This window comes from Microtus oregoni, unplaced genomic scaffold (genome assembly GCF_018167655.1).
Source record: "Microtus oregoni isolate MIOR12 unplaced genomic scaffold, Mior012 000006F_ref0000085, whole genome shotgun sequence".
NCBI lineage: Eukaryota > Metazoa > Chordata > Mammalia > Rodentia > Cricetidae > Microtus > Microtus oregoni.
Genome location: NW_024543065.1, coordinates 4,604,112 through 4,619,652, shown reverse-complemented (window position 1 = coordinate 4,619,652; position 15,541 = coordinate 4,604,112). Strand labels below are relative to the sequence as shown.

At 41.5% G+C, this 15,541-nt stretch overlaps 1 protein-coding gene across 3 annotated transcripts in view; it reads right to left on the bottom strand.

The window, feature by feature from the left end:
- Positions 1-4,570, bottom strand: part of Slc2a12 (solute carrier family 2 member 12) — a 64,859-nt gene extending 60,289 nt beyond the window's left edge. For 2 of the 3 annotated variants that reach the window (XR_005974515.1, XM_041653589.1), the window contains exon 1: positions 4,379-4,570. Coding sequence is in view for 1 of the 3 variants with exons in the window: in XM_041653589.1 (XP_041509523.1) it covers positions 4,379-4,493 (115 nt within the window). In the remaining 2 variants the exon portion in view is untranslated. Of the gene's footprint in view, positions 1-4,158; positions 4,286-4,378 lie in introns of those variants that run through there. The other variant, XM_041653590.1, reaches the window with a different exon arrangement.
- Between the last annotated feature and the right edge of the window lie 10,971 nt (positions 4,571-15,541).

Below are 15,541 nucleotides of genomic sequence, written 5' to 3'. Positions count from 1 at the left end.
CTTTAATGGGATACTTTAAAAAATAAAATAAAATCTTCACAAATCTAAAGCTGCATTTCAAGATTGGTGGATTCCTCATAGCCTTGGCTCAGGCCACTCCATGACATTCTGAGAGCTACTTCCATCAACTAGGGAAAGGGCAAGAACACTAAGTCCATAAGCAATGTCCCCCCAAGCTCACCTGAGAGTCCTGTTCGTTACCGCTAAGCATGCTCTTGGAAACTGCTCCTTCAGCAACTGTGGCATGTCTGGCAGAGAGCAGGGCAACGTTGGAAATATTTAAGACCTGGGATGGGGCAATGGCCTATCAGAAGGGACCCTGGTTATAAAAACCAGTTCCAGCATGCAGGTGTAAGTCGGGAACGTCTCGGCCCGCACAGGTGGCTTGGCTGGTTGTTCTAGCCCTAGCTATGGCCATGTCTGCCAACTCCCTGTCACAGCCTGCGTGCCTGCCTTTGCTGCTCCTGGGGCTGTAGAGGGCCCAGGATCTGTGGCAAAGGGACAACCTCTCTGCATTCTCTCTGGGTGACAGTATGTTCTTAGAAAGGGACAAGGAGCTACTCTTCCTGTCTGTGCCTTTGTGTTAGAGCAAATCCCAGCAACCCCTTCCAACGAGGTCCCCTAGGAACCACTTTCTTAAGCCTCACATTGAATTAAAGTCCCAAGTTAGAACTTCTGACATGATTTCCAAGTGAGGTTAAAAATGTCCCGTGTCAAAGAGGTGCTGGTTGAACACAAAGGAAGATGTTTACCTTTCGAACTGGTCATATCATACAGAAGGCCTCTAGTTCCTTACAAATCCACGTCTCCAAATCCTGCCACTTCCTTATGTATACCTACAACTTGCTGTCAGCCAGCCATTTGTTAAATACATGGTTTTAAGATTCAGCAATTTTGTCATTAAAAAAAAATATTATTACATTTACTTAAGTTTTTATGTGTGTGTGGGTGTGTTTGTGTGCGTGCGCACACGCTCATGGACACTCACTATTTTTGCCCAAGATAACAGATCTATTGTTCCAATCCATCTTCTCACAATTCAAATCTCTGTCATCAGGCCCAACTGGTTAGCCTGATTCTCTCTTCCCTGAAAATGCATTGATTTCCCCCACAAGTTTCCTCCATGAAGACTTCCAGGTGGGCAGCCCAAGAAAGCCAGACCAGCTGTGTTCAGATATTCCAGATTAGGGTAAGCCTGAGGGAACAACCAGGACAGGTTTATTGACCTGCACGTATTAGCTCAGCACCCACAACTTTAAAGTCTTTAAGGACAACTCCTTCGGGTGTTCTGATTAGTGGGGGAATTCTGAAGTCCCAGCCTTTGATGTCTTCAGAGGGATGTACAACAGACCTTCCAGAGGATCTGTGCATCCAGTTCTGGGTTGGCTGGTTCCAGAGTGTTTGCTTCAGTGCTAAGAACCTGAACTCAGACAACAAACGCTGCTCCTGGTTTCTGACCATTTTAGGCAGAAGAGAGAAGAAAAACCAGGGTTGATGAGACAAAGGAGAGTTCTCGAACTCTCTCTGGCCAGGAATTTGGATGTCAAAATAAGGAAAGCACGGGAGCTAAGGATGAAGGAGCAGACAGCAAAGCTCCGAGGCAGAGAATCTCCAAAGTTAGAGCTGTACCAGCCTCTGGCAACTTGCCCTTCCACCCTGGGAGAGATGCCTTCTGTGTAGTCTCCCTTCACCTGTGTCTGTCAGCTTGCGGCACCAGGACTTGAAACTGAAGAAGGTCAATTAGGATGTGTCTATGAACACTGACAATGTATTCACTTTGAGTCATAGCTTCTTGGAAAAACAATGAAGCTCATTATTGATAGATACAAAGCAGCCTTTTTGTTTGTTGTGTATATAATGTTTTCCCTGCATGACAGAAGAGGGCGCCAGATCTCATTATAGGTAGTTGGGAGCCACTGTGCAGTTGCTGGGAATTGAACTAGGGACCCCAGGAAAAGCAGCCTGTGCTTTTAACCTCTGAGCCACCTCTCCAGTCCCACAATGCACCCTCCTTTTTAAGTAAAGAGTTGACCAAGGAAGACCAGCCAAGATGCTTTGTGTGTGTGCAGGAGCACTGGGGACGCGGGTGGGAGGTGCTGAGAGTTTGTGGTCTGTCTTTTTGTTGTTGTCCACTCTTTGTTTGTTCCAGTATCTCACATAGTTTAATCATCTTAACTTGAGTTATAGACCTTATTCCCCTTTTTGCTTGATTTATTTCCCACCTAGAAATATAGAAAAAGTTTAAAATCATAAATATGCTGATAGTCAGCATATTTGAAATACTCTGAATTTCCTGGGTAAAAGAAATTATATAAGCTTGAAATACAAAAACACCAAAAAGAGCACTTGGAAAATGTTTTGATAAACATCGACCTCTTGATTAAAATGAATGAAAATATAATCCAACATTAGAGAAGGAAAATTAGATGATTTCCTAAAAACATACAGCAAAGCTCTATAATACATTTATACATATATGTATAAGGTTGTTCTGAGGTGTCAAGAGATAGTTAAAACAATTTAGGGGAATCTAAAAGGGTTTTTATTCATCCAAATTTAAACAATATCTAACAAGACCCAAAGCTGTATTCATCTGAGATGCTAGGGGAAACTTAAGTTTTTTTTTCTGCTATATAATAAAGATTCATCTGGAATTAAATTTGATAGATTGTGGTATTCACTATTTCTTTACAGTGATAAAAGCAGTAGCACTTTGCAATGAATTCTGCATATAAGTTCAAGACATGTATCTACATACTACTTCCCATGGAGATAATTGTGAATGTGTACAATGCATGATACGAAGGTGTACTTGTGTGTGCGTGAGCATGTGTGTGTGTGTGTGTGCGCACGCGCGTGTGTGTATGCATACATACTTGTGCATCTGTGTGTATGTGTGTGTTCATGTGTGTGTGCATTGTGTGTATGTGTGCGTGTCTATGCATGTGTGCATGTATGCGTGTGTGTGCATGCGTTGCGTGTGTGCGTTGGAAGACAGGGCCTCACTTCGTCCTCCAGGCTGGCCTACATCCTCCTGCCTCCTACTGACATTACAGGTGGGTGGTAGAAATTAGTCCATTTCTAATGCTCGTTGCAAGAGCCGGGCTGGGCAGTTCCTCTCCATTATGACAGGGTGACACCGCGACTCCCTTTAATTGACCCTCTGCCTGTCAGCACCAGCTCAGAGCTCTGCTGTCTCCTGCAGCTCATTTCTCAGGAATTTGTAGATAAGACCTCTCTTAACCGCCCATCTCATTCCCCTTGCCTGCTCTTTCCAGTCAGCCTGCAAGGCCCTGGGCAAAGAGAGAGGCCGCATTCAGAGATGGCCCCAAGTATTGACTAGACACGGGAAAGAAAGAGCAGGCTAAACCCAGAGCAAGGCAGGAAAGGAAGACAGCTTCTCTGTTCCTGGGATGGGACCACTTGACTTCCATATGATGCTTGGTGGATTCCGTGCCCAAATGAGGCAAACCCACTGCTTAAACAGCCCATTCCCAGGTGAAAAGCAAGGAGTGACTTCTGTGTCCACGCGCCTCGGTGACTATTTGTGACATTCTGCTAAGCAGCTTGGCAATGGAATGTATCATGGAAGCATGTGGAGCCGATCAAAGTATTAACCGTAGGAAGGAGAGGCTCATTTGTATTTGGTATCTTATTATACAATTAGATGAATAAAAAGAGGCACCAAGAAACAAACAAACAAACAAAAAAGCCTGGGATGTGTGTTTGGGGATTGTAAATGTGGAGGCAAAGACAATCATCTAGGCTAGTGCAGATAATGCAATGAAAACTACTGATGTTCTCCTTGGGGAGGAAAAAGTATTCAGTGAATCTCATTTTGAAAGGCAAGTCTCCAGGAAAGCAGGGACAAGAAAAGGAGGCACTTGGAGCACAGAATAACACAAGTTAAAACGAAAGTTGTGTTGTTCCCATAACCAGTTACTGTATGATGTCTACTTAAAAGTTTGGCTTTTAAAAAGCGATGCTCACAACGTCCACTTGTTCCACATTTGGTCCACTTGCGACAATAAATGAAAAAAAGTGTGTGTTCACAAATGAGGCTCTGATCCGCCTTTCCAAGAAAGAAGACCGTATGCATTGCATTACGTAAAGCAAATTGATGGAGCCCATCGTAGCCGTAGCGGGAATGTAACTCACGTTTTAACACATAACGTCCCAAGGAGGCTTCAGTCCTCACGTGTACAGCTCTGGGTCACTCCACGTCGCACCAAACCCTGTGTTCCTTTCTCCACGCACCCAGCGCGCTCCCGTGTTGCGCGCGCACCCGCACTCCCACACACGCACAGTCCCGAGGGGCTCACGGGGACGGCTCTCCCCTCTAGCGGTCACCCGAGCCAGCCCCACGGTCTCACTTTACCTCCCGCGCAGGCAGGATGCCGGCCGCCGCTGGCTCCACAGCTGCCATCGGTCTCCGCCTCTCTCCCCTTCTGGATCAGCAGATTGGGGCCCTCTGTGTTTTCAACAGGTACCATGGTCACGTAGAAGTTACAGCTTCTCCCTCGCCACTAAACCACCCCGACCTACCGCTCTGACAGCAGTGGTCCCGGTCCCCATGGGCAGCATGCTAAAGAAGAGTGGGAGGGGTTCGAGTGGGGTGGGGGGGTGGGGGAGAACCTCCGGGCAAAGCCAGTGTGATTTGTAACCAACTTTGTTTCTATTTCCGAAGGCTTTGCCCTTTTCGGTGACACAGGCTGTTGCTATTCCCAGCAGCCTATCAGGAGCAGGGGGAGGGCCGTGGCTCCTGGATTGTTTTGCCTTCAGACGCGAGTTGGAAGCAAGAGGTTAAAAGACTTGGGACGCAGAGGCAGTGTTTGGCCACCAGCTAGGGCTTGCTCTTGTGTTGCCGCAATTTGAAAAGAAGCTTAGAAAAAGAAGCATGAAGATTTAAATGCAAGTCTGCAAGCCGAGAGTGGGGAACAAATACCCACAGATGGTATCAGTTAATCTCGCAAAGGAAGACTTTATGTAAAGAAATGAAAGAAGGAAAAATGTGTTAATTTTCCTTTCCTTTCCTTTCCTTTTTTTTTTTTTGAAAGCAAGCCTATTACCCTAAAAGTCATAAAGTCATGACACTCACCAGTTTAAACAAAGCATAAAATGTGTTTGTTTCCACGGGATTTGGGTCTAGGTAAATGCCTTGCATAGCTTTCGCTCCAGGCCTGCGGGACAAATGAAGGCCTGCTTCCAACTCCAAACGCAACGATTCTTTACTAGAGACTTTCCAGCCGAGTTTATAGCAAAGTCGTCCATTAAAAAAATTCACAACTGACCTGAAGAGAGGGGCAGACAGTGGATCTTCCGTCAGGTTGCTCGTTGCCTTGGCTGGCAGAAGGATCCTCGCTCAGTATTCAGAGACAGCTTGAGCTGTTGTAACACGAAACAAATCAAGGCACCAGTGGGAGGGGTGTTTTACTGGTGTGTGAGCTGAACCTGTACTTCTATAAACAGTCCAACAGACGGGAGGTTTTACCTTCGGCTCTGTCCTAGCAAATCACAGCCGCAGAAAACTCGTTGGGTCGTCTCATAAATCATCCGGAGTGAAAACCAAAATGTTAGAAGTACTAGTAAGACAGAAATTACGCTAGGTGCGTGCACCTGAGTGATTCTTTTCCCAAAGAGAGCTTGCTGAAAGAAAATGGAAGCCAAGTAACTAGCCTAAACTCTTTAGAGCGGGGTGTGGCTCAGTGGTTAAGGACTTGCCTGCCAGACACCAGGTCCTGGGGTCGGAGCCTCGGAACAAAAACCAACATTGCAGGTGTTCTCACATCCTTCAAGGTTATCAGGAGTGGAACTGGACTTCTGAAGCCTCATACTGTAATCCTCCTGCATCATAACTTCCCAGCCTTGTCCAACGCCCTTTGTATCTTCTTGACCTCCAGAGATGCCCCGAAACACCGATTTCACCTTCGCTGTTCTCCTGTAAAAAAGAGCAGGTCTGTGCTCGTCCAGGCCAAGACCTGTTCTTGCTTATGTCCCATACTTTGGGTCACAACCAAGGTTGTCACTAGTTACTTCTATATTATTCCCTGGGAAGTACAGGAGCAAACAGAAACAAATCTTGTAATAGCGCAACTAGTATTGATTATACACCTGCGGTATACATGCTGGTCATACTGGGAAGAACAAACCAAGGCCTGCAGGCACAGCTCAGGCCTCGCTAAGAGAGTAGTAGTTCAAAGTCCACCCAGACTGATGTATCAACACCGAAGAACTCATAGTGCAAAACGGCTGGAGAAACTGCTTATACTTGATCCCAAGTGTGTTAGGAGGATGGCAGTATTTATCTGTGAGGCCCACATGTCACCTGGTCATAGTCTCTTGCCCAGAACCTGTAATGAACTTAGCGTGGGGTGGAACATAGGTTCTTACCTTTGTAGAAATACTTTGTTTTATGACAAAACTCCCACCTCCCCACCACCACCACTCACCCCACCACCCACCAGGCCTGTGTTAGCAGGAAGTCTTGGATTGCTTGCTGTGGCAGCTGAGTAGGCACAAGACAATCCCCAGTTCTAGAATGCTTTATGATTGTAAGTGACTCAGTAACCGTTGTTCTGCTCTTTGTAACTGTGCTGTTCAGAGACGACATAGGCATAAACCAGAAGTCAAAAATAACAAGGAAACAACGTGACGGACCACATTGCCGCCTGGCAACAGACTCTGTTTCTTGTCTGGCTATCTCAAGCTCTGGCCTGCGCTCACTTTCTTCTCTTACATCAAAGTTGACTCCACCGTGCTGCACCAGGGTGTGCTGTGTGTTTTCAACCCTCAGAGGCGGTTTCTCCGACCTTGTCCCGCCCTTCTGCCTTTTCCCTTCTCCTTTTCCCCCCAAAGCAATTGATAGCGGTCAGGATTCGGGTTACCCAAGGTTAGTCATAGAAGCTAGCACCCTTCTTCGAAGCAGGCAATAAAGCCTGTGCCACCTTTCCCATTCTCGCTGGAAGCGGGGTCTCCCTCCATCCTCAGAAGGAATGCCACACAGAAAGGCCAGGAATCTGAACACACAGGTCTTGCTGAGTTTCTGTTTTAGTTGTTACCTTTAGGCTACACTCTGTGGTCCATTCACGCTTGTACATGGCTCTCCTATCTTCACTGAACCTAAGAAGGAGAACAGTTTTCCATGGGTTGTGAGAACTTCATTTATGGAGGTCCCTATGCCACGTAAAAGTTTAGCCAGATGAAGGTGCCATGGTTGCACAGTTAGCCAGTCTCTTGTTATGGTTGTTCCGGCCATGACTATCATGACATGCTGGGTGTTGAGAAAATCTACCACATACTTATGCCTCTCCAACTACCAGACTGATCCCTATAAATCTAACGAGCTTATCATTGCTAGAATGTGAACTCAAGAGGACACATTCTTGTGTCCTCCATAGTTTTAGTTCCTGGGAGGATGCCTGTCATGCTATAGATGCTCAACAGATATCTGTCACATGAATGAGTGATCACAGAACTGTTAGTGGGTCAAATGACTAAAGCTCTTTCCGAAACATCGAACCCCATCTTATGATTTCTTTTTAGGGAAGATACCACCGCAGGATGTCCCAACACAGTCTCAGCCATTAATGCTGATGCTCAAAGCTGTTCTTGCCCTCGGAGAATATATAATCAGCCCCCAGAATGCAGGCACTCCCTTGCTCATATCACTAATTGTTCAGAGGCAGCGCCGCCAAATCTTCAGACACTGCAGCTTGCAAAATGACAACATGGCACGATAGATGATCTACTTTGTGAAGTATCATTGTCTCCATTAGGCAGAAATAAAACTCAAAGCAGTATCAAACATGCCCAAGATCAAAAAATATTTTCCAATATCAGATTGAGAAAATTTCGAGTCACACAAAAACATCCTACATTTTATAAGAGGTTTCACTGTTGACCCACTTACCTGTTTATCTAAGAATTCCCCATCTATTGAAATAATTAATTTTTATTATAGTTAAAGTAAGGGTAAATGTCTTCGATGCAGTAAAATTAACTAGAGGTCTACACTCTTTAGGTTTTTTTCTTTCAGCAAAGTTTTACATACAATGTTGAGCACAAAGCCTTAGAATGCCATTGTCCACATTCAGGAAGCACACACAGTCTGATCCCTGATTAGATCTCAGAACATGACCAGTGTCCTAGAAAGTTCCCTGCATCTCTTCTGAGCGAATTCCCACCGTGACCTCTGATTGTTTGTTTGTTCTCATTATTTGGCAAGTAAAACACCTTCACTTCTTCTGAATACAAGGGAAGAATGTGGGCTCTGGCATAGAGCATCTCTCACTGTGCTTCGTTTGAGATTCACCCAGGGTTGCCCAAACACTGTCAGCTCATTCTCCATAACATGAGTGAATACACCAACTTACTTGCTTCCTCTCGTGGGCACCTGGACTGTTCTCAGTTCTTTTCTATAATAAATAAAGCTGTTATGAGAACAAGCAATTTTGCAGAACATAACCTCTCAAGGCACAGCAGTGCAAGTCCATTTGACTCCAAGCCCACAGGCTTCCTTTATAGCCTGCTGTTTCTCTGCAGTGCATCGTCGTGTTTATGTGGCCACCCCTGGAAGGTTCAACCTAAAGGGGCTTATTACAGTATAAACACACATGCAGAAATCCAATCCCTGGACAAACACAATGCCCAGATACATTCAGTTCTGACTTAATCATATGCCAATTAATACCCACCCTGACATAACTGTTTGGAAGGATATTTATTTTACTTCTTGCTTAGGCTATCTGTATAATTTTGCTTTTTAAATGATACTTGGTTTTTTGTTTTTGTTTTTGAAATAGGGTCTTGCTGCATAGCTTGTTGAACTATAACACTATGTTCACAAAAGGTAAAGGTAAATTGTGGGGAAAATGAGACTATTGTTACTTCTAGAGCTTAGGATGGGAATTTCCCCTGAAGAGATGTGATGGAACTTTCCAGAATGATTGTGCTTTTTGGTGATCCCTTCTGCCTGTGCCTTCTAATTGCTTGGATTATAGGCATCTTCCACCACACCTGGATGCTAAGTGTGCTCAGTGTTTCTTCCATATGCTTAGAGTATTATGACTTATAACACTGTTTACAGTTTCTTAAATTACATAGCGGGCATAGTTAAATTCAGATTATGACTACTGTATTTAATATTATATATTAGTCATTCATAAGACAATGAAGCAGTACAAGAAAATGTTGATACTGTTATTTGAAGAAGGAAAATCAGTAGAAAATTGCAAACTATATTTTCCCACAAGCTTTCAAAAATATACATGTATATTGTTCAAGACTACTAGGGAACTTTGAAAAATTAAATATAGCTGATATGTTGGGCTGGCAAATCATGTGTAGAAAATATTGTCTTAAAAATCGTGGCATGGGAATACAGCCTAGTGGTAGATGTTTGTTTATCATTCCCAGGGGACTGGAATGAGACCCTCAGCACCACACACACACACACACACACACACACACACACACACGTGCACGCACACACAGTTTGCACAACTGTGTTGTTGAATATATAATGACTACAGGTCTGAAGAAGTCATGCACACTTGGGACAGACTGACGGGCCATTGGCAGTGGCACCAGGATTTATACCTACTGCTTGCACTGGCTTTTGGGAACCTTTTCTCTTTGGACGGATACCTTGTTCAGCCTAGATATAGTACAGAGGAACTTGGACCTTCCCCAAAGCAATGTGCTTTACCCTCTCTGAGGAGTAGATGGGGGATAAGATGGGGGTATAGATGGAGGAAATGGGAGGAAGGGAGGGAGTGGGACCTTGGATTGGTATGTAAAATGAAAAAAGATAGTTGGCTTTCTTTTAAATAAAATAACTTAATAATGAAATAAAACCCTCTTAAAAAGGAAGTCATGCAAACTAAGGGCTGCCGTAACCCACTGAAGACAGCAAATGTACTTATAAAACATTTTTTAAAAATATAGCAACAGAAATGTCTTGAGGAAGGGCCAGTATTTTTCTAATGCGTACAAGGGTGTGTTGAGGCTACTAACGAGGCTGCTCGGATTATAATATCTCTTTAAATTACACCAGCATCTTCTCTATTAGTTTGGCCTGTAACCCTTAGCTACGTAAAATGAGCATGACTTTCCCTTTGATAGCTTTTTTTTTCCAAATAATTTATCTCTAATGTTAAAGATTTCCTCAGTACCATTCTCACAGAGCTTGAATAGGGAGTATTACCCAGTTACCTTTCCTTTAAATTAGTCTTCCTGTTCTAGAGGATTGTCGGGAACATTTGCTTCATCACCTGTAACAGCAGACCGTGTTTACTGGCTGGAGAGTGCTGGCCTTTCTCATTACACCCCTCTTGTTTGCCAGTCAAGAAGGAGGGCACTATACAGAAAAGCCACCATTTTCCAAAGTTAAATAATCCGAGCAACTGGAGGGCATTTGAGACCAGAAAGCTTAATGAAATAAGGAATTTCGAGGTTAACTTCTTCAAATCAGCTCATCAAGGGGCGGGTATGTTGGCGTACAATTTTAATCCCAGCACTCAGGAGGAAGAGGCTGACAGATCTCTGAGATCAATGCCAGCCTGGTCTATAGAACGAGTTCCAGGACAATCAGGGCTACACAAAGAAACCCTGTCTATAAAACAGAATAAAATAAAAATAGATAGAAGATAGATAGATAGATAGATAGATAGATAGATAGATAGATAGATGATCAACAAATTCACTCATTAAATTTTAAGCTTGTGGACATCTTAGAGCTTAGCATGGACTTTCCCTCCTAGACCCTCTAGTGTCTCTCCACGAGAGGATCTGTGTGGATAAGCCTGTATCCTAAGCACCAAGGGGAAGGCATCTCCTTCCCCTTACTCACTTTTTTCTTGTCATTATTCCACACCGACTTCAAGAGTCACAGCCAGTATAGCAATAATAACAGAAAGGTGAGGACTTGGAAGATGGCACAGTCAGTAAATCTCAAGATTTGTAGCCCCGAGGACCCGAGTTCCCACCTAAGAACCCACATAAAAATGCTGAGCAACACCACGTTGTCCAAGTGCCCCACCCAGCCGGACCTTGCACTTTCTTTCTCCATGCTCTTTTCCTATTCCACCAGATCAAGCCTGGGCTCCAAATCCAGTTCTCCAGCCTTATTAGGCTATTCCTGCCTACACTAAAACACACCTATAGGACTGGTCCCACCTGCCCCACAATACATAGGCCCCTCCCATGCCATATCCAACTTTTCTACCCAGCCAGATCTACTCATACACTCCAGGCTTGGACCAGGATGTATACCCTGCACACCATCCTATCACTCCACCTAAGCCATTTCCAGTCTCTAGGCTCAACCTGCCCCAACCTGCTCTGTCCCTAACAGATGCAGAGCTAACAAAAGTTCAGGTGATCAAATCTCATTACAAAAAAAAACCAAACAATATAATAAAACAATATAAAAGATCAAGCCAGTAACTCACCTTGCAAACTTACCAGTCCTATAAAAAAAATGTTACCAATGAGAATTACCTGAAATCAAAGAGGAATTGAAAAACTCAATGACACAGCCAGAAAATTCAGAAAAAAGTCTATAGATATAATGAGCCAAGCAAAAGACAGAATAATGTGATTTGAAGATAAAGTAGATGACCTAGACCAAATAAGCAAGAAATGTGAAAAATTAACACACGAGGGGGGGGGACAGAGACAAAGAAACAGAGGGGGAGAAGGAAAATACAGAAAATTTGGAACAATAAGAAAAGATCAAACCTTCAAATAATAGGAATAGATGAGGGAGAAGAATCCCAAGTCAAAGGCATAGGCCAGCTCTTTAACAAGATCATACAGAATAACTTTCTAAACTAAGAAAAAACATACCCATACAGATATAAGAAAACAAACAGATAAAACCAAAAAAGAAAATCCTCATGGCAGATAATAGATAAAATATCAAGTATACAGACAAAAGAAAGTGTATGGAAAATTTCAAAAGAAAAGACACATGTCCCATATAAAGGAAAATCCATCAGAATAGCAGCTGATTTCTCATTGGAAACTTTGAAAGCCAGAAGAGCCTGGAGCAAGACATTCCAAGTTCTAAAAGACCACGAAGGCCAATTGAGACTGATATACCCAGCAAAACTATACACCATAGCTGAAAAAGAAAAAAAAAAATTCACAATATAAATAGCTTTAAAAAAATTGTACCCAGCAAACCAAACCTAAACAAAATATAAAAAGCAATTTTCCAGGCTGCAGAGAGGAATAAAGGCAGCCAAGAAACTGTGGGGGGGGGGGGAATACAAAGCTATGATTACTAAGTACAAAGTACCACTAAGAACACAAACAAAACTGAAAATCAATATCATAATGACCACAACACAGACATTTCAATAATAATGAATGGCAGTCATCACTATCCTAATATCTGAAAAAACTGACTTCAAACTAACTAAACAGAAGAGGTAAAGAAGGACACATCATCCTAACCAAGGGAACAATTAACAAGAAGACGTTACTATTCCAAAGAAACTCTTGTGCACTCATTTTCATAAAAAATATACTACTGAATTAAAAGACATAGAGTAGTATCAACCCAATAATAGTAGGTTATTTCAATACCCCATTTTCTCAAATAGACAGGTATTCTATACAAAAAAAAACAGAGAAACATTAGAATACATCATACATAATACATAAAATGGACTTAACTTATAGTTCCAGAATATTCTATACCAAACCCAAAGAATAATATTCTACTCAGTAGCACATGAAAGCTTCTCTAAAATAGTCTATATTATACACAAAATAAACATTTGCAAATTGAAAAAGGTTGAAATAACTTTATGTATCCTATCAAACCACAATAAAATTGACAACAGATATCTAGTAAATACACAAACTCATGACTATTAAACAACTCATAACTGAATCATGAGTGTTTCAAAAAAGAAATAAAAGAGTTTCCTGAAACTAAAAGAAAATGAAAACAAAACACAACAAGAAAAAGTCTGGGCCACACTAAAAGCAGTTCTATAATGAAAATTCAAGGCTCTAAGTACCCACGTTAAAAAACGAAAAGAAGCACAAATAAGTGACTTAATGATGCAATTTAAAAATTTGGAAACAAGAACAAGCTAGATTCCAACCTAGTTGACAACAAGAAATAATAAAAAAATCAGAGCAGAAATTAATAAAATAGAAATAAAGAAAACAATATAGTCAACAAACCTAGGAGCTAGTTCTTTGAAAAGATAAATAAGATTGTCAGACCCTTAGCCCAACTAATCCAAAGAAATAGAAGACCCAAATTAACAGACTCAGAAATGAACATAAGGATATATTACAACAGACAACAAAATATTCAGTATATTGTAAAGGAATGCTTTTTTAAAATGTATACCATTGAGTTAGAAATAACAAATGACTTAATGATGCACTCAAAAATTTGGAAAGTCTAAAAGAAATGAGTGAATTTCTAGATTCCACCAAGCCACCAAAATTATACCAAGAAGAAGGTGGCAGCCTTAATAGACCCCTAACAAATGAGGAGCTTGAGACACAAATAAAAAGCTTTCTAACTAAAAAATGTACAGGACTAGATGAATTCACAGCAAAATTCTATCAGTCTTTCAAAGAATATCTATAGCCAATGCTTTTTAAACTCTGAAAGAAATGAAGGAAGAATGGAGGGGAGGGAGTGAAAGAAGAAGGGAGGGAAGAAATACTCCCAAAATCCTTCTTTGAATCCAATATCACTCTAATCCCAAAACCAGGTAAAGATATGACAAATAGAAGGACAGAAAGAAAGAAAGAAGAGAGGGAAAGAGACAGAGGGAGGGAGAGAGAGACAGACAGACAGACAGACAGACAGAAAAAAAGAGTTCAAGGGCAGCCTGGTCTACAGAATGAGTTCTACAAGATTCTGAGTTATACAGAGAAAACCTGTCTAAAAAAACAAAAAAGAAAAACAAAAGCAAAAAATGTTAAATAAAATATCAGCAAACCAGCTGGCTGGTAATGGCACATGCCTTTAATCCCAGCATTCAGGAGTCAGAAGCAGTCACAGTTGGAGGTCAAACTGGTCTACAGGGCAGCCAAGGCTACACAAAGAAATCCTGTCTCAAAAATCTAAAACAGAAAACAAAAACATGCAAGCAGTTTATAGACATAGTTCAAAATGATTATCCACCACGATAAGTTGACTTTATTCCTGAAATTCAGGGATAATTCAACATATGAAATTCAACAAATGTAATAAATTACACAAATGTATTTAAAGATCAAAATCACACCATCATCCCAATATATGCAGAAAAAGCATTTGACAAAAAAAATTCAACATGCTTTCATTATAAAGCCCTAGAGAACGTAGGACTAGAAGGAACATGCCTTGATATGATAAAAAAAATTATTTATGAGTAACCCACAGTCAACAACATCCTAAATGGAGAAAAAAATGAAGCAATTTCACTGAAGTCAGAAATAAGACAGGTCTCTTTGGTATCTCCACTCCTTTTCAATATTATACTCAAAGCACTAGTTGGAGCAATAAGGCAAGAGAAGGAAATTAAAGGGATACAAGTAGAAAAAAATTAAACTAGCCCTATTTTCAGATGGCATAATACTATACATTTGAGATTCCCAAAATTCTACCAGAAACTTCTTGGAATGATAAACAAACTCAGCAGTTTGGCAGGATACAGAATTAACTTGCACAATTAATACCTTTTCTATACATCAATAACAAAAATACAGAGAAAGATCATGGACAAACTCTTGTTGTAGGATATTTCATCACACTGTGAACTCTAAGATCAAGTTATTTACTGGGAAAAAAACTTGTTTCTAACTGTGGTGTGGCTCAGTCTTAGTACACACCTTTAGTACAAGAGCTTGAATATCAAACATAATTAAATAAACTGAACCTTAGGCTAAGAGGCAGAACAAGCAACCAGTTGACAGGAAAAAGAAAAACAGAGAGAGTAAGAGGAAGTTGGGACAGATAGACAGGTGCACAGGAAGTAGAGAGGAGGACATTGAGTTTGAGGAATCTGGGTTGAGACAGCATAAAAGAAAGCAACTTTTTCAAAGATTTCAGCAGAGGAGGAACGTCAGCCAGGTGTTTTTTCTGCCTCTCTGAGCTGGCAGGCTTTCAGCCCAGCATCTGGCTCCCAAGTCTTTACTGATAAAATTGAATGATTGAGATATAAACACACACACACACACACACACACACACACACACCCATTCACATGAGACTCAAAATAATCTAGGAATTAAAGCTAATCAAGCAAGTGAAGGACCTCTATAATGAAAACTTTAAACTTCTGAAGATAGGGACAACGAAAGACATTAGAAAACAAAGGAATCCCATGCTCATGGATTGGTAGAATTAACACTGTGAAAATGGCCATTCTACCAAAAGCTGTTTACAGATCCAATGTAATCCCAATCAGAATCCCCAACTCATTTTTCACAGAAATAGAAAAAAAAACTATGCCAAAATTCATGTGTAACCACAAAAAAAAAAAATCCTCTAAATAGCCCAAACAGTTGTAAGCAAAAAGAA